Here is a 20,645-nt window from a genome sequence, read left to right on the forward strand (position 1 = left end):
ATGCTACTGCCACATGCTCCACCCCACTTTTTTTTTTGGCGCCCTCCATGCCCCAAGCCAGAGGGACTGCACAGGATAAGTGGCACTAGCAGCAGGGTAGGGGGGAGGGCAGGAAGGGCTGGTGCAGGTTGGGCAAGTGGCAGTGGTGATAGATGGTAGTGGGGCAGGCAGCAGGGGTCTCCTTCCTCTACTGCAGCAGTGGGGGAGATGAATTCAAGACAACCCTCCAATAATTAGATTCTATACATGGAAAATTATAACAAAGTTATAAATTTTCCATTCATAGAACCTAATAATTGAGGGGCTATCTTATATTCAGGGTCATCTTAAATTTGAGTAAATAAAGTAAATATTGCATGGCTGTCTTAAATTTGAAGTTGGCCTGGATTTGGGTAAATATGGTATATAGGACTAAGACAGCCTTTCAAAATAACTTTTTCCTATATACACAAAAGTACCAATTTTTAGGTTCCAATATATGTAGCTAAAAGTTGTCACTCTACCCTGACCTGAACGTAAAGGCTGCTGTTAATATCCAATTGGCAAAATTCAACATTCATAATTTCCCCCAAACCTCCCAAGTAATCAGAAGTTATTATTTAGTAAACTATCTTTTTATTTGAATTATAACTCAAATTACAACGGGATGCTTCCTGTTGTCTCTGCTCTGTTTGAATAAGACTACCCTCACCTTATTTCAGCCAATAATTTTTTTTCCCATTATTGATTAATTTGGGTTGGAAGAAATCTCTGGTTGTCTTCTAGTTCAGTGTTTCTCAACCCATGAGTTGTGACCCAAAAGTGGGTTGCAAGAATATATAAAAGGGTTGCCAACAAACTTGGATTCTCATTTAAAGGAGAAAAACGTGGAAAACCATTAATTTCCAAGGGGCTGCTTGGGACTGAGGGGAGCAAGAGGAGGGCAATCAGGCAGGGGGCACCATGTGTACGTGCACAAGCACACATGTACATGGTAGCCAGGCAGCGTGGAGAGCAGCTCCTGCAGTTCCTTGCAGGCAAGTCTACGGAGTAGGGGGGAGGGCATAGATGATGCATCGGAGGGTATAGAGAGGGAACAGGCGAGGTGTCAGAGGTGGATGGAGGAGCACGCGCCCCCCCAGATTTGTGTGCTTAGTGGGCATGGGGCTGCAGCCTGGCCAGACCCAGGGCAGGAGGGTGAGGCAGCGTGGCAAGACTTGTTGCTGCCACCACTGCTGCCACCTCCAGGACCCCCACACCAGCTGCACCACCAGCAGTGCGAGGAGTAATGGTGCGGGGGAAGGAGGGGCTGTGTTGCCCTCACTTCCTCCTGCTGCCAGCTGCTTGCACAGGCCACGGCTCTACCCTGCTACCTTGGTTCAGCTACTGCTGTGGCTCCCTTCCCTCATGTCACAGCTCTACCACGGAGGGGAGGAGAGGTGGAGTGGGGGGAAGCATGGGTGGCCTGAGGAGAGTGGCAGCGGTGGCCAGGCCATGGCACAGGGTAGAGCTGCGAACCACCACACAAGCAGCTGGCAGCAGGAGGAGGTGACGGCAGCCTCACCCCTCTTCCCTTACTCCTTGTGTTGCTGGCAGCACAGCTGGCACAGGGGACCTGGCAGCAGCAATGTGTCTCACCACCCAATTCCACTCTTCCATGCCAGGTCGTGCCCACTGCATCTGGTAAAGTAGGTTGTCACCTACAAAGTTCATGCCTCTCTGAACCAGTTAATCTCTGTCTAGTGAGTCACCTTGCCCCATCTTCTCTCTGATTTATCATGACTATTGGTTATGCAACTGTTTATTTTTGTGGCAATGGTCACATCTCCCTTCTGCCTTTTCTTGAAACTGCACAAGTTTAAGATGTACCAGTTCTGAATTCCAGCCTAATAATTTTTCAGTCTTTGTCTATATGCAAAGCAGTTATCCCAGTTGTTTCAGGTGATAATTTTCTGGCATTCTGACAGCAGTTTCATCTTTCATACAATTTATGCAACTGTAGCTGTCCAGATTCTTCTTTACACAACTACTGCCTAGCTAGTATTTCCCAATTTTGATATCTGCATGGCAGATTGCATCCCCTTATTATGTAGCATCTGAAATTAATCTATCTGTGTTTAGTACAGCCCATCTTTAATTAGTAAATTCTATCATCATTTAAAACATCTCCAATATCAGGTGCTAATCTGATTAACATACTCTCCATTCAATCCTTTGAGACTTTAATACATTAAAACAGTATTGGAACCACTATGGTTCTCTGCAGGGGTTTATTCAACAACATGATCTAGACTGAAACTGAATCAATAATTTATGGCTTTAGACACAGTCATCATCTGAAGACAGATCTGTAGAAGTAGATTCTGAGGAAAGAAGTTTCCAAGGCAAATCCTTCAGAGTCCTCCCCCTCCCTATTTCCTTTGGATACATATGGAATAAACAGCTATTGCCTGGGTCCAAGATCAGGGCACCCTGGCAAAATAATACAACCCCAAGTTATGCTATACTTTCACTGGCAATTCCTATACACCTAGAAGAGTAATGTATTTTCCAAGGCCCCTGGCACACATTCTTTTAATGGCATGATGGGATCTGCTTCCTGATTCCAACAACTGCATTTCCTCCCATACCACATGTGCATGGCAGGACGTGCAGTTTTGGGATCAGGGGTCAGATCCCAATGATGCCATTATTACTTGCCAGTGCAGGAAAAGCCTGGGATTGTGAGACCAGGCTTCTCCTGCACCAGTAAATTAAAAGCTGGCATCCAGCCCTGCATACCAGATCAACAATCATCTGACTGTCAGCTCAGTCCAGATAACCCAGTACCAGACCTGGAGCTGTTTGAGCGAGGACTGACAATTAGCTGACTGTCAGTCCTGGTCAAAAAGCCCCAGGTTTGGTTCAAGACTCAGTGCTGTCCAGGGACTGGGACTAACAGTGAGATAATTGTCAGCCGTGTAGAGGGGAACCAAGACTCATCTTTTGCCCCCAGTCTGGCTAGTCTCTGCCTCCATCTTAGATCCTATATAAGGGTTACCATTAGGAAGTGAAAGGGGTGAGAGCTGGCAAACAATGCCATAGTGACATGGATGATCTCCCCAGCTGATGTGGCAGGGAAACAAACCATGTGAAGTGTCCTTTCTCTGTGCAGATTTGTCCCCTTACAAGTATGTTTTCAGGCTTTTTCTTAGCCTTGTGCCATCCATGTTGTGGCTCCAGCTATTTCACAATTACATACTCTGCTTGTTACCCTAGCAAAGAAAAAAACTCACCAGTAAGCAATAGCTATAAGGAGTCAACCTAAATTGTGTTGCTTTTTTTAATACACACTTAAATACCAACTGTTCTGTTAATTGTACTTGCAATTTAAACTCAGTCTCACTCTAATTTTTTGGGTCTTCCACTTGCCCTTCTCTCAGAATAGGCATCGTTTGCTCTTTTCTATCCCTTGGGATCTCTGCTATCTTCTCAGCAATAATTATCAGCCCCACTACTAGCTCTTCCTGTTCCTTTAGCACTACAGAGTGGAATTTATCAAGCCCTGTAGACTTGAATACATTAAAAGGGCTGTAAATTGTTTAGCATGTTTCTTCCTGATTTTGCGTCATGACCTCATGTGTAACCTTTTTACCTATTGTTGTATTTGGTCTTCTTCCATATTAAAAGTGAACCTGTAAAGTTCAGGATTGCTATGCTTAATATTCTAATTTCTACCCCATACTATAAAGCTGTGGTTAGCACACTGCCCTGTAAAATTACATTTTAAATCTCCCTTCCTAGTTCACCCAAAATATTCCCGATACATAACAGTGTCACAGATGTTTGTACCTGAAGTCAGAGGACAATGCTTTCACAATTTAAATCCTGTCTTCACAAACAAACAAACAAAAACCCAAGCAAGCACAGATGAGGGGATAACTGTGTTATAAGGGCCCGGGGAATCTATACATAGTACAAAATGCCCCTTAAACCTCCTCATTAAAAACTCTCCAGTCATAAATTGTAAAGGATGATGGAAATAAGAACAAAAATAGCTACTTTTTGCACTTCATAGTTAAAGAGCAACCATATACTATTTACTGTTCTCTCCCTTTTTAAATAGAGGTACTTTAACATTTCAGAAAGGCTGCAGAAAAGGAATTGTTTTCCTTTCCACTGCTGCCTGCACTGCCCAGTTAGGTGGCAGGTCCAGTGATTTAGAAGCAGTGGCTAGGAAGCAGGCTCTGGGAAAGCCTCCCCAAGTTCAGTTCTTGGCTCCATCAGCTGCCCTTTGCCACCTGTGCTGGCTGGACTGGACAGTGGAAGCATCAAAAAAAGCTGGCAGGGCTGGGAACCAGGCTTAAGATTTTCCCACAGCCTGCTTCCCAGTCCCACTGGCTCTTAAACTGCAGCCACTGGTACCCAGCTGGATGGCGTGGGTGGTTAGGGGAGGATGTCAGGAGCTGGCAAAGCCCCCCACTTCTTCCAAAAATGGGGGCTGCCCATTTTGGGGTAAGAGGCAGGGAGCAGTGCTGCTGCTCCCCTCCCGGTGAATGAAGCAGTGGGGCCTCCAACCCACTTCTCACTCCAGGCACTCTGGAGTGAGAAGCAGGCAGGGAGCAACTGACTGCTGCTCCTCCCCTCCCCTTGCAGTATATTGGAAGGGTTGGAACAGGTGTTCCCTTCCCCAACCCAGGGTGACTTCACTCAGGAAGGCAAGGGAACCTTTCCCCCAGCTCCGCAACTCCTGGTCCCCAGAAAGAGTTAAGCCAGGGGAATGTGTGCAGACAATCAGTCTTCCAGGAGAATGATTTTTGCATTGTAATCAGGTTATTTTCCTCCCAAAGTGGCCATTTTTGCTCCAGGAGAAAAAGCCTGAACATCTGCACACTTCTGGTTTCTCCTGGGAGAATGGCAATTTCTTGGAAAAAAAATGAACATCTGTCCAAGAAAGAGCACTTGCTTATAGCTCAGGTCACTGAAGTGATAAACTCTCATCTGGCTGTGCTACAAAGCAGTTACTATCAGCTGCACATACACTGTGTAACAAAGTAACTGAAAATTATTTATACAGGATATTCATCATAAAGAAAAATTAACAAAAATTAAAGTAACCTAAAACATTGACAGTGCAAGCAGCTTGAATACAAATCATTATTAATAATCAGGTTGATAAACTTGTGTACTAAAAGACTTAAAAACACCCTCATAGTTTAATAAGTTACAAACGATATGAAGTTTTGTCATCTAAAGTTTTAGTCAACAAAACATGAGGTGACAAAAGATGCTTCACAAATGTATTTTCTAATATATCTGATAAAGATCATCACAACAAATTCACATTAATACTGAGTTTTCTGCTAAAAGAATCAGGTGTGACAGTGAATAATTCTGAAATTTAAACTATTACTCATTAGGTTTCGGAGTTAATGATCCTACTGATGAGCAATGCAGTTCACACTTTTCAGAATCCTTGTTTCGGGGCATCTGCAGGTTCAGGGCAATAATATTCATGTTCTCCACAGCTTTTTTCACAGCTACTACTACTGTAATATTGTAATCAATTAGAACGGCAATGGTAACCATCAGTGTGAAAAGCATTTTTTTTAACTGAAAGCTTAAATTCTGGAGCATTTGAGAAACACTGAACTGCAAAAAACATTATAGCTAATCAGAGCAAGATATAGAAATTTATTTCTGATTAAATTTATCTAAGACAAAACTATGAATACAGTTCACAAATATTTACATTTAATATTAGTATTTAACAGATAACATATCTGGGCTACAATCTGGGAGCAAGCTTTCAGTAAACACATACAAAGAGCAAAATCTTTATTTTCCAAGGCAATTTGATAAAGAGCCAAAAGTGTCAAAAATTCCTAACAGGACCATTTGAAACTGCTTATTAACATATGCATTTGCAGATACTCTGATCTACTTTTGATTTGTAGCTACAATTAATTCAGTATCTCAAACACTAAAAGCTATCACTTTAGAGATAATTTAGAATATTCTCAGGTGTAAAAAAGCCTGAATATGTGCAAACCTCATCTCAATCTAACAATAAAGACATTCCCTACTAGGTAAAAACAATTAGCATTTTGCATCTGTTATATCCAAAGCACTTCAAATACTCTGATGGGGTAGGCACTATAACTATTTTAAACACAATTTATGCAACCTGCCCAAAACCAGGAAAACTCTCTGTGTACATGCCACAATTAGAATTCATTAGTAAAAAAATCCTGTTCTTTCTCTTTGATGATATTATATTGTTTTCCTGACTTCTAGAAGTTCTTCTTTTCCTAGGTTTTAATGTTTTCTTTGATTAGGAAATGAAATTTCTACAAAATCAAATGTGCGCATCAAACTAGCATTCCTGTACAGCTCTGCTGCCTGGGAGCCCACATCATGGCTAAAGAAACCCTTGTACTGAGTGCTCTACAAATAAGCATTTTTACTTGAATGCAGGAAGAGGATAACAGATGTGCAGAGAGATCAGTCCCTCCACTTGTCATTTTATTACTGGCACAAGGAAAAGGAGAAACTTATGAGAAGAGGCTGAGGGAGCTGGGTTTATTTAGTCTAGAAAAGAGAAGACGGGGTGGGGATTTAATAAGCAACCTTCAACTACCTGAAGGATAGAGCTAGGATGCAGCTAAAATGTTCTCAGTGGTGGCAGATGACAAAACAGGGAGCAATGGTCTCAAGTTGCAGCAAGGAAAGTTTAGGTTGGATATTAGGAAACATTCTCACTAGAAGAGTGGTGAAACACTGGGGCAGGTTACCCAGAGAGGCGGCAGAATCTCCATCTTTGGAGGTTTTTAAAGCTTGGCTCGACAAAGCCTTGGCTGGGATGATCTAATTAGGGATGGTCCTGCTTTGAGCAGGGGGTTGGACTAGATGACCTCCTGAGGTCCCTTCCAACCCTAATTTTCTATGATTCTATGATAAACCTATTCTTAAAAAGTGGGCAAATTGCTTAACTCAAATATTAAGAAACAGATACCCTTCCCACACAACTGACACCTCTGTCAACAGGATGCTCATGAAAGAAGAGTATTGAAGAATAAACCACTCCCAACAGCCACACGCGGGGTGGGGGGGGGTGGGGAGGGGGGTTGTTGTTGTTCTTCCAGACCAACCTTAAAGCAGGCTGGCAAGACAGCATGCAAAGAATGTCCTTGCCTGGATAAACAATCATAGCTCTACAGATAGTAACGTTTTTCTTCAGTAACACATTGTATGCACTTAGCTATATTTTAAGTTAGGTCACAACTTGCTTACTAAGTTGCAAATGACTGCAGTACACTAAGGCAGCATTAGTCAACCTGTGGGTCTCACAAATATATGAAAGACTCATGAACAAACTTTAACAATGGATTCTCCTCTAAAGAAAAAAAAAAGTGGGAAACTGTGGCTTTTCCCTTGCAGACTGGCAGTTCCAGCCTGCAAGGGGCTATTGGGGGCTCCCCCTGCCCCACACACTGGGGAGCTGGGACCTGGCGGCAAGGGGCAGTGGGTCAGGACTGAGGGACACTGGGTCAGGACTGGCTATTGATATTTACAAATGGGTCCTGGTACAAAAAAGGTTGGGAACCACTGCACTAGGGGAACAGAAACTGGCATACGAGTCATTAATTGCTCAGATATCTTATTTGTCAATAGTAAATACTCCTGAAGATGTGTAATCATCTATAGTATTTCACCAAAAGCAGCAGTAGTGCTGCAAAGTACGATACCAAACTGTCCCTATATTTCAAATAAGTGAAACAATGACATCCGTAAGATATTTTACAGGCAAAAGACTATTTACCTCACTAGAAAACATATCTTGGTTACACCAATGCTCTAAAGTAAACAGGGATCTATTTCTCAGCTTGCTTTCTCAAAGAAGAAACATACTGGCACCTGTCACACAAAGTGACAGCAAGACAGGAAAATTCAGATATACCAATAATATCATACAGTGTAAATCCAGCCATAAAAGTCAAGGCATGTGTGTTATTCAGTAGTCTCTCAGAGCTAAGGAGCCTGCAAAGTGTGCTTCTTTCTTTATCCAAATTCTCACTTACAAAGCTTAACAGGATCCTCTGCACAATATAATTATTAGTTCCAACCTAAAGGTATGCATGGCAAATACAGTGCATCCATGTTAATTTAATCTGCTTTAATCCAGCAAAAGAAACTACTCATAATATATGTTCAATACAGTATTCAATTCTCTCTTTAATGAGCCCTATGTAACATGATTAAGTAAAAAAAAAGTTTGATTTTTACATTGTCTCAATTTAAAAAACAGTCCCCCCCCAAAAAAAAACCCAAACAACTCCCCAGTGTCAGAAAAGGTGCTTTATACAGTTTCAAATCAGTGGCTGAAACATATCTAAACCTACCCCTGAAGAGATAATTGCCTTTTCCTCCAATTCTATTCTGGATCTACAGTACTCAAAACCCAAACACTAATTTTTTAAAAACACTAAGAGCTGTCAAAAGATAGTAAAATGGAAGGACTTCCTTAGAATTGCTGAGAGGCCTGTGTCTGACTTCTTTCCTCTTTTTTAATAGTAAGCAAGTCATAAATAATTAGGCCACATCTAACAGAATGCACCACAGATCATTTATTTTGATAATTCTCATAATGCACCGGGTACTTTCTAAACAGAATAAGGAACACATTTGTGAATAACAGATCTCACTCACCTAGACAGAAAAGAGAACAAGAAAAAAAACGCTACCTGACAATTGCCATGAGCAGCTGACAATGAGTGACATGAGTTACCTGAGCAGGTGACATGAGTTACCGGACAATAGGTGAAGCAGGCAAACATCACTAATGAAACAGGAGGTAGATAAGGTGAAAAGAGACAGAGGCAGGCAGGTAGTGGGGGGAGGCTGCTTTACATACTATTTTGAAGACCATGCCAAGAAGCTGAAACTTCAGGCACTGCAGAAGGAGCTAGCAGAGGCTAGCACAAAAGGTAAGGGAGGTATTTCACTCTCTCTTTTATACCTGGCTTTGGAGAGGAAGATTTTTGGTTTTCCAAACCTTAGTGAAGATGGGGGTGTTGCAACAACAGCTGAAAATAGAATAATCTTTATTTTCTTCTTATTACTATGAAATTTTGGTTTCACTTTTCCACCATTTAAAATTGTTATATTTTCCTTGTTTTCAGTTTACAGGCCACTGAGAAACATTCCTGTGGTTCTAGTATGAGAAACAGCAAGATAAAAATATCATTTTCTTACTCAAGTAATTTTGTCCATCACTTTTGTTGATTTACATGATTAAATACTAGAGCAATTAATATAATGAATAATTTAGCTCAGTTATAACAGAGCTGGCAACAAAAGAGGGAAAAAGTTAGATTCTGTCCCACCTTAAAAATAAGAAAACCCCAACACTGTTTATGAGTTCCAGTTACTAAGTGAGCTAGGAATACCACTGACACCTTACCACACATGGCAGGGCTTCGCAGGTGTGATGGAATCATTTAGTCTATAAAATCTTTATTCCCAGTGGAAATGAAGGAACTTATCTTTTTTTTTCTCCACAATCAGAGCCCAGGATGGCTTTGCAGTTTTATTTTTAAACTGAGTAGATTTTTATTGAGAAACAGTGACAGTGAACATGGAATCCCATGTGGAACGAACATGGAATCCCATACCACTACTTCTATATTTACTTTTTTGAGAAGAACCATATTTTGAAGGCAGTAGATGCTTAAATTCATACAAATAACAAGAAGATTCTGTTAACCCTCCCTATGACAAAAACAAGGGAACATTCAAACTCCAGCATAGGGATTAGAGAATTTTTTTCTGGGTCAGTTGTGTCAAACTTCTTCTACAAGGTTTCTCTCATCATCTTCTGAAGCAATGGTTTTCAAACATCAGAAAGTCACAGAATCCTTTCATGTCACTTTTTCTGCATGGAACCCCTGCCTCTGGCTCTGGGTTATCTCTGCTGATGTGGAGCCAGGTGATCCAGTCTGGTAATAGTGGTATACTGCTTCCCAGCCTCTTTTGCCATTACTCCCAATGTCTGTGCAGAACCCCTAATGACCCACTGTAGAACCCAAATGTTCCATGACACAGTTTCAAAAACACTGTTCTGAAGCACCTGGTATTGGCTCTACTAGCAAATGATCTGAAGACTCCATAACAATTCCCATGGGGCAGTAGCTGCACAATACTCTTCTAGTACTGGCTTTTTTCCCCCCCCACTCCTCACTACATGTCATGAAGTCCAGGCATCAGCTAATTTAATCTGTAGAGAGACTGACCACAATTAACTTCCCCCACATTCCCTAATCAACAAATTCTAACCTCAAGCTTCAGGACATCATGCTGCAGTTTGCGCTGGAACTCTAAGAAGTGTGAAATAGTCAGTTTTCCTTTCAGATCAGCTCCAAAAAAGTAGGTCGTCAAAGCTGAATTGAATCCTGTTTTCAGGGTATTCCCTGTAGTGGAACGATCTCTGTGACGCATGCCCATGCTGGTTTGGGAGCGAATGATGCTTTGGACCTAACAAGAGTAAAGGGCAGAAAGTAATTAGCACAAACATACGAAAGAGAGATGTGCACAGGCCACTACAAACTCTGCCAATTCACTGAAGTGTTACTTTTGATAATTCTCTCCTGTGGCTAAAAAGGCTAAATAAAACATGTACAAAACATAGTTGTGGGGATGAATCAAGGAGATTATTTTACTGTTGTATGCAGGCTTGGTAAGGCTGATACTAGAATATACTGTTCTGCTATCTACATTTTTAAATGATGGATTAGAATATGAGAGTGTACTGAAAAGAGCTGCAAAACTTTTGTAAGATGGAAAATTGCTTTAGAGTGCCTTATGCAGCCTTATGCAGTTAAATCAATTTAGCTTATCAAGAAGATGACTGAGAGGTGACTTATTTACAGTATATTACATATTCTGATGGGAAGAAAATACCAGGTGCCCAAGAACACTTTAATCTGGTGCAGAAAAACCCAATGCGAACCAGTAGTAGGAAGCTGAAGCCAGATCAATTCAATTAGTAAATAAGGTAAACTTTTTCAAATAATAAGCGTGATTAACCATTGGAGCAACCTACCAAAGCCAAATGGTGGATTCTTCTATCTCTTAATGTCTTCAAGACTGGATGCCTCAACACAGGAGTAACCATGTGAAATTCTGTACTGCTTGTTACGTAGAAGGCTCAGACAAAAGTATTCTCTGGCCTTAAAATCTAGTAGCACTATCATAATTCTATCAGTTTTTTTCCATTCAACTTAAGTGAAGGGCCTGTTTTACATCAAACATGTATTGTATTTGTACACCCCTTTTAAATATGCTACTCTCCTTATAACCCTTTCACTAGCCTGACTAGGGTATGCTTTCAGCTTTAAGTCTACATTAAAAAGAATGAGGGAATAACCTCAGTAGAAAGGGAGCCTCCTTTGTATTGCCAGGAAGACAAAAAAGGAGAGGGCAAGTCACAAGCACCAATCATTCTAAAATTTAAATAAATAAAGACAGGGGGCAGGACTGATAGTTCACTGTCCCTGACACTAGGTATTTTAGAAAAAAAGTGCCTTTGATTAAGTGCTGCTATTATATTCATGATATTCCTTCATCCTGTTTCAAGGGAATTTAAGACTAGAAGTGACATTTGAATCATCAACTTCCAGTCCCTTCCTACTGTGGGTGCCATATCATGTGTTCATTTTTGTAAAATGGACAAGCTCCATCTAAAAGTAGGGTTACTCCCATGAATAGAAAATAATATCATCTCCTCTCAGTCTTTGCTTTGCCATGCTAAACAAGGCAAGCTTTTTTAGTTTCTCCTCTCATGTGACACATTGTCCTTCCCCCATCACTCTAGTAGTCTCTCTCTCTTTACCTGTTCCAGTTTGAACTTATATTTTGTAAATAGTGAGCATGTCTACATGAGATACTTGTTTACTACACAGCAGACTAATTTGCTTCACAGGAAAGCATAACCACCTACACATGCATGGCAATTACAGTTCAGTAGATTAATTTTAGATTAATTTACTGCATTGTGGATGGTTCCATCAGGTATGTGGTATCCAGCAGCACAGTAAATTACTGTGCTTAAACATATATGTAGATGGTGACATTGGGATTAGTTTACTTCAGCTCAGATTGAGCCAGAGTACATTCAGTTGTATTAATTGCATGTAGAGATGTACCCAGTGGTAACTAAAAGCGTATGTAGCTTTCCAGATTTAAAGAGGTACAGCTGTTTTCATTCCTCCCTGCCAAGATCACATAGGATTTAGATTTACAACATCTGGCAGAGAAAGAGAAATCCAAAGCTCTAGTCTACCAAGCCAGCTGCCCAGCTTTAGCCCAAAGCAAGTCATTCTACTAGAACAAACATTCACTTCAGTGGCTTTGGGGCACTCTGGGGAAAAAGGAAGTGAAGGTGGTATGTATGCTCTTCTCCTTTGGGAGCTTCTAGAGGTTACGTATTATTATTTTATTGCCAGCAATTTCTTTTTTCTCCTCCTCATGCTGACAAGGGGGAGGGAAGCAGCTGCAAAAAGGTTTTAAATATCAAAAGGATGTGGGACCCTTGCTATAAAGGACAGTAGTAAGCTAAAATTTTCCTTCGGAGAGTGGTGAAATCAGTATAACCCTGAGTAATAAATTCTCCAGGCTTATGTCACTAATTCTTATGAAGGGAACGAAATGAGAAAAAAATAAAACAGATACGACCTATCTACATATTAAATATGCAAAGCAGACAGGTTTTTTTTTTCCTTTTACAAATTCAATTATCTCAAATGTTTTTGTGATCTCTGTGATCTGTACTGACTAAATGCTTTCTCTACATCAGGCATTGTGATATGCTTACGACTCAACGCCCCCCCCCCCCCGAAACAATTAGGAAAGAAAAATTTGGAAGAAGAGAATGAATTTAAGTAGACAGGTTCTACATTTTTATATCCATATAACAAGAAACATTTTGTCTTAGAGTTGAAATACCACTGAGCATTGGACCCTCATTTTTAATTTATAACAGCTATCAACTATCACAGGAATTCTACACAGGGATTTTGGGAAGAGAAAACTAAAAATTACTGTATATGAATCTGTAATTTAGGACTGGTTTAGAGGAAAAAAAATCATCATACATTCTAAAGACTACTTTTGCAAAGGCAAACATTCAACTCATTGGAGACTATCAAACAGGAGACACAAGAAGCCTTGTCCTGGACATTCTATTTTATTATTTATATGGTATCATTTTTTACAAGATCGTGCCTTTTAATTTTGTTCTTAATCTAAAGCAAAGTTTAATCTAAAAACATGTTTGTTTGTGTACAGGAAGGTATAAACATCTCACTATGTTAGTCATGTTCTACAGCAGACAATGCAATTTCATTCTTATTCACACCCCATTATAGCGTATTTGAATATTATAATACAAATGTACCATCTGACTCATTGACATTCCAATGGAGGGACTTTCATAGATTCATAGAAGTTAGGGGTGGAAGGGACCTTGAAGATCATCAAGTCCAGCCCCCTGCCCCTAGTCAGCTAGGGTCAAAGGATCCCAGCAAGATAAGCAATAAATGTTTCTTGAATGAGTCCAGAGTAGGTGCCTGCACCACTTCTGGAGGGAGTCTATTCCAGGCCTTGGGGGCTTGGACAGTAAAATTTTTTTTCCTCATGTCTAGCCTATAATGGTTTTGGAGGAGTTTATGACAGTTAGTCCTTGTTATCCCTTGGGGTGCTCTGGTGAACAGACGTTCTCCCAGATCTTGATGCACACGCCTTATGTACTTATAGGCAGCCATCAGGTCCCCCCTGAGCCTGCGCTTCTCCACGCTGAAGAGTCCAGTGGCTCTCAGCCTCTCTTCATAAGGCCTATTCTTTTGCCCTCTGATCACGCATGTGGCTCTCCTCTGGATTCTCTCAAGCTTCTTGATATCCTTCTTGAATTGTGGAGCCCAGAATTGGATGCTGTACTCCAGCTGCAGCCTCACCAAGGCCGAGTACAGCGGGAGGATGACATCCTGAGATTTACTTGAGAAGCAGCTATAGATGCAAGCCAGAGTTTTGTTTGCTTTACCAGCTGCAACATCGCATTGGTGGCTCGTGTTCATCTTGTGGTCAATCATGAGCCCCAAATCTCTTTCAGCCATGGTGCTAGTGAGCATAGCACTGCTGAGCCTGCAGGTCCCCCCTGTGCTGAGGTGGAGTACCTTGCATTTATCTATTTTGAACGTCATCAGGTTTGTATCCGCCCACTTACTAAGCTTATCCAAGTCGGCCTGGATCACTAACCTGTCCTCAGGTGTGGACGCTGTGCCCCGAAGTTTTGTGTCATCAGCAAACTTGGTCAGTGCGCTTCTGACACCAATGTCCACATCATTGATAAAGATGTTAAAGAGAACTGGTCGAAGGACAGAGCCTTGGGGGACACCACTGGTCACAGAGTGCCATAATGATTCGCTGCCATCAACCACTACTTTTTGGGTCTGACCTCAGAGCCAATTTCCCAGCCATCAGACTGTGGTATAGCTGAGGCCACAGTTGGCCAATTTTTCCATGAGGAGATCATGAGACACCAGATCAAAGGCTTTTTTAAAGTCCAGATATATGATGTCAATCTCTTCTCCCTTCTCCCTCAGCCAGTTTATCAAGAAGGGTCTCTTGGTAATTTTCTCCAGAGTCTTACCAGGGATTGAGGTCAAGCTGATTGGCCTGTAATTCCCGGGATCTACTTTCCATCCCTTTCTTGCAGATACCACATTGGTCTTCTTCCAGTCTTCAGGTACTTCACCTGATCACCATGAGTTTTCAAATATTTTTGCCAGTGGTTGGGCTATGACACCTGCCAGCTCCTTGAGTACCCTAGGGTGTAATCTGTCAGGTCCAGCTGACTTGAAGTTGTCCAGCCTTTCAAGGTGTTCCTTTACCAAGTCTATACTGATGCTGGGTATAAATACGCACTCACCCTGGCCGTCCTGCATCATGCTAGGCGGAGCAGTCCCTTTGGGCAGATGAAAGACCAACACAAAGTACCCATCAAGCAGATTGGCTTTTTCCTCGGTGTCGGTTATCAGCTGTCCCATTTGGTTCAGCAGGGGTCCAAGGGGACTTGTTATGGTTTGTTTAGTCTTGTGTGCTACATACACACAAAAAATTAAGCTGTGAACAGTAAGGAGGCATAAGTAAAGATGCTTTAAAAGTAATTATTTTTTCTGTTGCATTTTTATTTTAAAAGAGCAAAAATAAACAGCCCAACAACTTATGAGTAACAGGACAAAGAATTAAAATTACAGCTAAATACTGATGCAGGCCCCAAGCTATTTAAAGTGGTGCCGAGTGGTGCCAATATGAATTGGGCTGTTTGGGTGGGAGCTAAGGACTTAAATAGGTCATTAGAAGTAAAGAGGGCAGTATTTTCACTTTTGTAGCTACATATCTTTCTTACCTGTGCAGTTGGTGTTTTATAGCAAGTCTAACCAACTGCTTTTCTTGATATTCTGGGTGCTTACATGGCAAAGTGTTGTCTAGGCAAGGGTACCTCAGCCAGCTTTAAACAAATTAGCTCAGATGAGAAGCAGTCTAGTCATATTGCTAGGTTGGAGCCCTATGCTATTAAACCTACTAAGAAGTTTACCCTACACTGGGTTGTGAGAACATCCCTTTAATGCAAAGTTGTTACTCAAGACTTTGGTAAAGACTAAATCACCAGGCCTTTCTTGTTAACTCGTTAATGAAGACTTGTGATACAGCACTGTCCATTAGCAGTTAGGAGATCAATATGCCAATCATCGTAAAGATGAGAAAGAGCTTCAGAAAGCACAAAACCTTCACTTAGACTCTGAGTATGGAGTACAGCTGTCTCCATACACTTGCCTCGGCTCTTCAGGACCCCAAACTGACACATTTCTCTCGTGATGGGATCCATTCATTGACTTGTTTGTTTTTGAATTCAGGAAATCTAAGTACTTGTTCTTTCTCACAAACAAACATCTCTTCTAGAACATCTTTCATCGTTTGTCCCAAGGAATGGCTGTTTTGGTATACTTAGTAAGCCTGCAAATTAATCTGCAAAGACTATGTTTTCAAGCCCCCTAGGAGGATTGGTCTAAATACTAAAAAAAAAAGCAAACATATCCTTCCTACCAGGGTCCTAGGACTTTTTTTGTTTTCATTTGAGTGCAAAGAACATCAAATCAGCCATACTGATATCTACAAAGAGTCAAAGCTAGGATTTCCCTTTTGATATTTGTTAGAGTTAAATACTCTTCAACTTTTTATATATCCATATTTATCTAGATCTATATTTATATATGTAGATATATAGATAAAAATATAGCTGTATAAAAAGTTGAAGAATATCAGCCTGTTTTTGGTAAGGAATTACCTAGTTTCTATTTTTCTTACATTCCAGTAAGTTAATTTATCAACATTCAATAACCATTACTTCGCTTATGTATAAAAACAACAAAACCTGAAAATGCATGGATTAAGTAAACATGATGTGAAGGCACTTTTTGAAATGATTATATATGGACAAGGGACTGAAGTGTTATATTTAGGAAGTGTAGTATCTCAGTAACGTATGTTCTGATAAGACATGGGGGAATGTCTGAAAACCAGATCAGTAGTTTTTAGGGAGACAACAGCAAACAGCACAAAAGTGTGCGTAATAATTTTGAATTCTGCTTCATACTCTGGTGGCAATGAAGAGCAGCAACAATCTTGTAATGCCATATTACACATCAACACTTCAATCCCTATCACTTTAGAATTATGCCCACACTATTATGACAGCATGTAAAGTTGAAAGAATAACCTGGACTGAAGAATATATGGTAAAAGATGTATAGTATGCTTACAAGGCTCTTCTTGAAGAAAGCACATAGTACTGCTATTTTAACCCATGGATAAACATTTGGTACAAAAATGGAGTCTAAAGCCTGGGGAGCAAGGGGGACAGGGAGGGGCACACAATGTAAATCTAAACAAAAAATCTGCCTGTCCTAAGACCAGTATAAAGCATAGCTAGAGTACATCTCTAAAGGTTTCTTAAAAGAAAAACGATAGTAAGAAAGCTAAATTATTCAAAGATGTCCAATTGTTCTCAGATACCCACAGACATTTCTAGTTGAGCTTTTTACTTGATATTTCTGTACTATATCACAAACACATACATTTCCCAACTTCACCCAAAAAATGACGTAAGTCTCTGCACAGAAATGGTGGTTTCTATTTAGTTACAAGATACTGACCCAAGACGTACAGAATTATAGACTATGATTAAGTTACAGATGATTCACAAAATGTGAAAATCTCATTTAGAGCATCTTGGTAAAATAGTTTTTTATTGTGCCCCTCCATTACACGTCTGGTTTAGACATAGCTGAGAAAAAATTACTCCAAGGTGTCTGAAATGTCACAATGGAGAATTTGGAAACAAACTCTGAGAAGTAGCAAAGTAATCTTAGAAAATGAAATGGAAAGATCACCATCATCCTTGTTACTTTACTTCATAAAACTTTAAGTTGGAAGTTCACAAATAATAAAAATATACGATACTGCTTGTATTGGTTTTGTTTGCTTTTTCTTAATATACTTTGGCAGAAGTGGATCAAAGGACCTGCATATCCAATGCAGAAAATATATAACTTAGCCAAGATCAATCTGAAGTATCAATAAGAGCTTAAAATCTAGTATAAAGGGGTGTAGGTTGTAGCTGAGCTGGTCTACTAAAGGATACCAGATTAACCCAAAGAACCTTGTCTGCCTAAAATCTAGTATTACTTTTCACTGGGTGCTCAGGAAGTTGTAGGTTGGAGGAGAGGGGATTTAGGTCTGAGGCAGTGCTAAGCACTGTCGGCGAGCCCAGCTCTGCGCTGTTGCCAGTAGGGCCCATCCACAGATGCCTGCCCCTCTAGTGGGGGAAGGGGGCGAGGAAGGTCCTTCAGGGGTGGCGGGGAGCTGAGTGGCTGAGCTGGGGCCCATGTTCTCAGGGGCAGGGTGGTTGGGAAATGCTGCTGGGGGAGAGGGGAGCAGGGCATGGTCAAGCCTCCTGGTGCACTGCAGGAGCCTTAGCCCAGGGCAGGGGGTGCCAGAGGTATCCCCTCCTCTTTCCTCCAGCCCATGCTGGGGCTACTCACTCCATCACCACCTGCATGAGATGGAGCTGTTGTAGCCACAGCTGCCATGCTCAAGCCGAGGAAAGACAGAGACTGCCTGGAGACCTTTGCCCTCCTACTGCCTGCAGCATGGCTTAGGTCAGAGTCATGCTCGGCTTCATGCTGCTGCTGTGGAGTGTGGCACTGGTCCTCCCTGCCATGCTGCAGCCCCAGCCCATGGTGTGGGCCAGTGTGTGGTGCCCCAGCAACTGCCAGTGTTTCCACATGGGATGCATCTCATGCCATCCCTACCATGTCCCCACAGACCACCATCCTGTGAGTCTGTGCCAGGTGGGGAGAGGCAGCTAGGGGCCCCCTCCAGCAAGGCTGGGGGGGTGGGGGACTGTGGGGCAGGAGTGAGGGCACTGGTAGGGCCAGAGGGCTGGCAGTTGGGAGTGAGAGTCACTGGAAGGGATAAGGGGCTGTAGGTTGGGAGTGAGGGGTATGGGGGAGGCATGGACTGTGGGTCTGGAGTGAAGGGCAGTGGCAGGGCCAGGGGGCTGTGTATTGGGAGTAAAGGGTACCAGCGTGGATGGAGGGACTGCCGGTCAGGAGTGAGGGGCACCGGCATGGCGGGGGGGGGGGGACGGACTGTGGGTCAGGAATGAGGGGCACTGGCAGGGTGGGGGGCCTGTGGCTTGGGAGTGAGGGGTAATGGCATGGGCAGGGATAGGGAAGTGCCATATTATCAGGGCTGCTCAGCACCACAAAGCAGCCTGGGGGACAGCTGGAGCTGGACCCATATCCTGGTGAACAAAGAAGGCACGAAAAGCTCTGATTTTCCATAATTAAAAAAACCTAAAAAAATCAAACACCAAAATATATAGGCATTTAGAATTTATTTTATTATAATGATTGAGGCACTGGTAGGCTTCCAAATTGCTTTACAATTGTAAATATATAAATAAAGCATTGTGTTCAACTATACCTATATATAGAGTGGCATTTCATTTTAATCGTGGAAAAAAATACAGTTGGGGGGGTGGTGTTTAATCAGACAATTTGGGATTTTTAAACTGAGAAAACCAGGATCCCTGGTTATGACTCTGGAAATCCTTTATTACTTAGCAATTAAGGATGTGTTATGAGTTTCGAAACTCTTAAAATCTTTTCTCTACATAAGTCTTGGTTTAAAACAAACAAACAAACAACATAGTGAGGAAATTGGATTTTTTTTTCATGTTGGCAGCATGTTCTCTAGCATAAATCCACTGGAAGATGTTATACACGCTACCCTTAGGGGAATACATATTAATACCTGACCAATACTGGACTTGTGTTCAGTTCTTTATAAAAGTTGATCTGTGTTAGTCATACACAAGACAGGAGATGAAATGTTAGGATGGTTAAGGAAACTAATGTTGAAAAAGTAAGTCCAAAGAAATAAAAAAAAGAATCAAAGGCATCTCTTTAAGCAAATGAGAAAACCTTATTTTTCCAGGTATATTAGACATAGTTATTCTATTATGAAAAAAACAAGAGTAATAAAAATAACAGCACAAATGATGCAGTAATTGAAGTGTCAAAATGCAGACACCAGGGATACCAACATGACAACATTCTACTTCTGAAGCTGAAGTTCATCCATGTTACTGTTCTGGAGACAATCAATGCAAGCGTCATAAAAAAAAAAATTATGGAGGTTATTTTTTCTATGACTGTTCCACTGATGAGTTTTCAGAAAGGTAACATGGGCAACTTGAATGAGAGTAGATTTTTTATAAAACTTGATTAAAAAAAGGTTTGTTATGGCAGCATAATGGCGCACATAAGAAGCAGGTATGACCCACTGCCTATGTGCCAATACTTGCTAATACTGTATTGTTCCACTTTCATGGCACAGCAAGTACTTTAATTTTTATCAAGATCATATATCTTTAAGTCAATCTCCCAGGAAACTGACCTGCTCAAACTCTTCCATGTCCACTTCACCGTCACCATTCAGATCAAACATTTTGAAGGCTATTTCAAAATTCCTCTGGGGAGCTACATAAGAAAAAGCACAGAGACCAAATTTAAAAATACTGATCAGCAAAAATATTCTCTTAAAAAAAGAAAATTAGAAATTAGGTTACCAGTGAGGTCTGTCATTAGTTGGTCAAAATTTATTATGATATCCAAAAGCATTTTTTTTACCACTTACCTATCAGAAAATATAGTTAATGTTTTATTTTACATTAGAAATGAATGAAATAAAGCATTGCTATGCTTTTCCAGTAGTTGGATGTCCCAAAACTCAGCCACCAATCTTTTTACAAAGAATCCAAAGGTACTATATTAAAAGGCATGTCTGAACTAGGAGGAAACGTTTACTATGTTCTTTTCCAACCTGAATTAATATTCTACTTTCTCATGAGGACTGAAAAAAGCAGTAGTCCAGCAAAACAAAAGTCAGTCAACATCTGATATTTCTAATATGTTCCCATTATTTCAGTGGTTTAATTTTGGACCTTTTCTGTACATCAAGAAGCAGCACCCCAGAATATAATTAGGTGTGTGCTGGTTGATAAA

At 41.1% G+C, this 20,645-nt stretch overlaps 1 protein-coding gene across 3 annotated transcripts in view; it reads right to left on the minus strand.

Annotated features, from left to right (window-relative positions):
* MICU1 (mitochondrial calcium uptake 1) overlaps positions 1-20,645 on the minus strand; it is a 239,657-nt gene that overhangs the window by 63,051 nt on the left and 155,961 nt on the right. For all 3 annotated transcript variants that reach the window (XR_002089378.2, XM_006265068.3, XM_019484315.1), the window contains 2 exons: positions 20,038-20,120; positions 10,294-10,491 (listed from right to left, as the gene is read on the minus strand). Coding sequence is in view for 2 of the 3 variants with exons in the window: in XM_006265068.3 (XP_006265130.2) it covers positions 10,294-10,491; positions 20,038-20,120 (281 nt within the window). In the remaining variant the exon portion in view is untranslated. The remainder of the gene's footprint in view (positions 1-10,293; positions 10,492-20,037; positions 20,121-20,645) is intronic.

This window comes from Alligator mississippiensis, chromosome 6 (assembly GCF_030867095.1).
Source record: "Alligator mississippiensis isolate rAllMis1 chromosome 6, rAllMis1, whole genome shotgun sequence".
NCBI lineage: Eukaryota > Metazoa > Chordata > Crocodylia > Alligatoridae > Alligator > Alligator mississippiensis.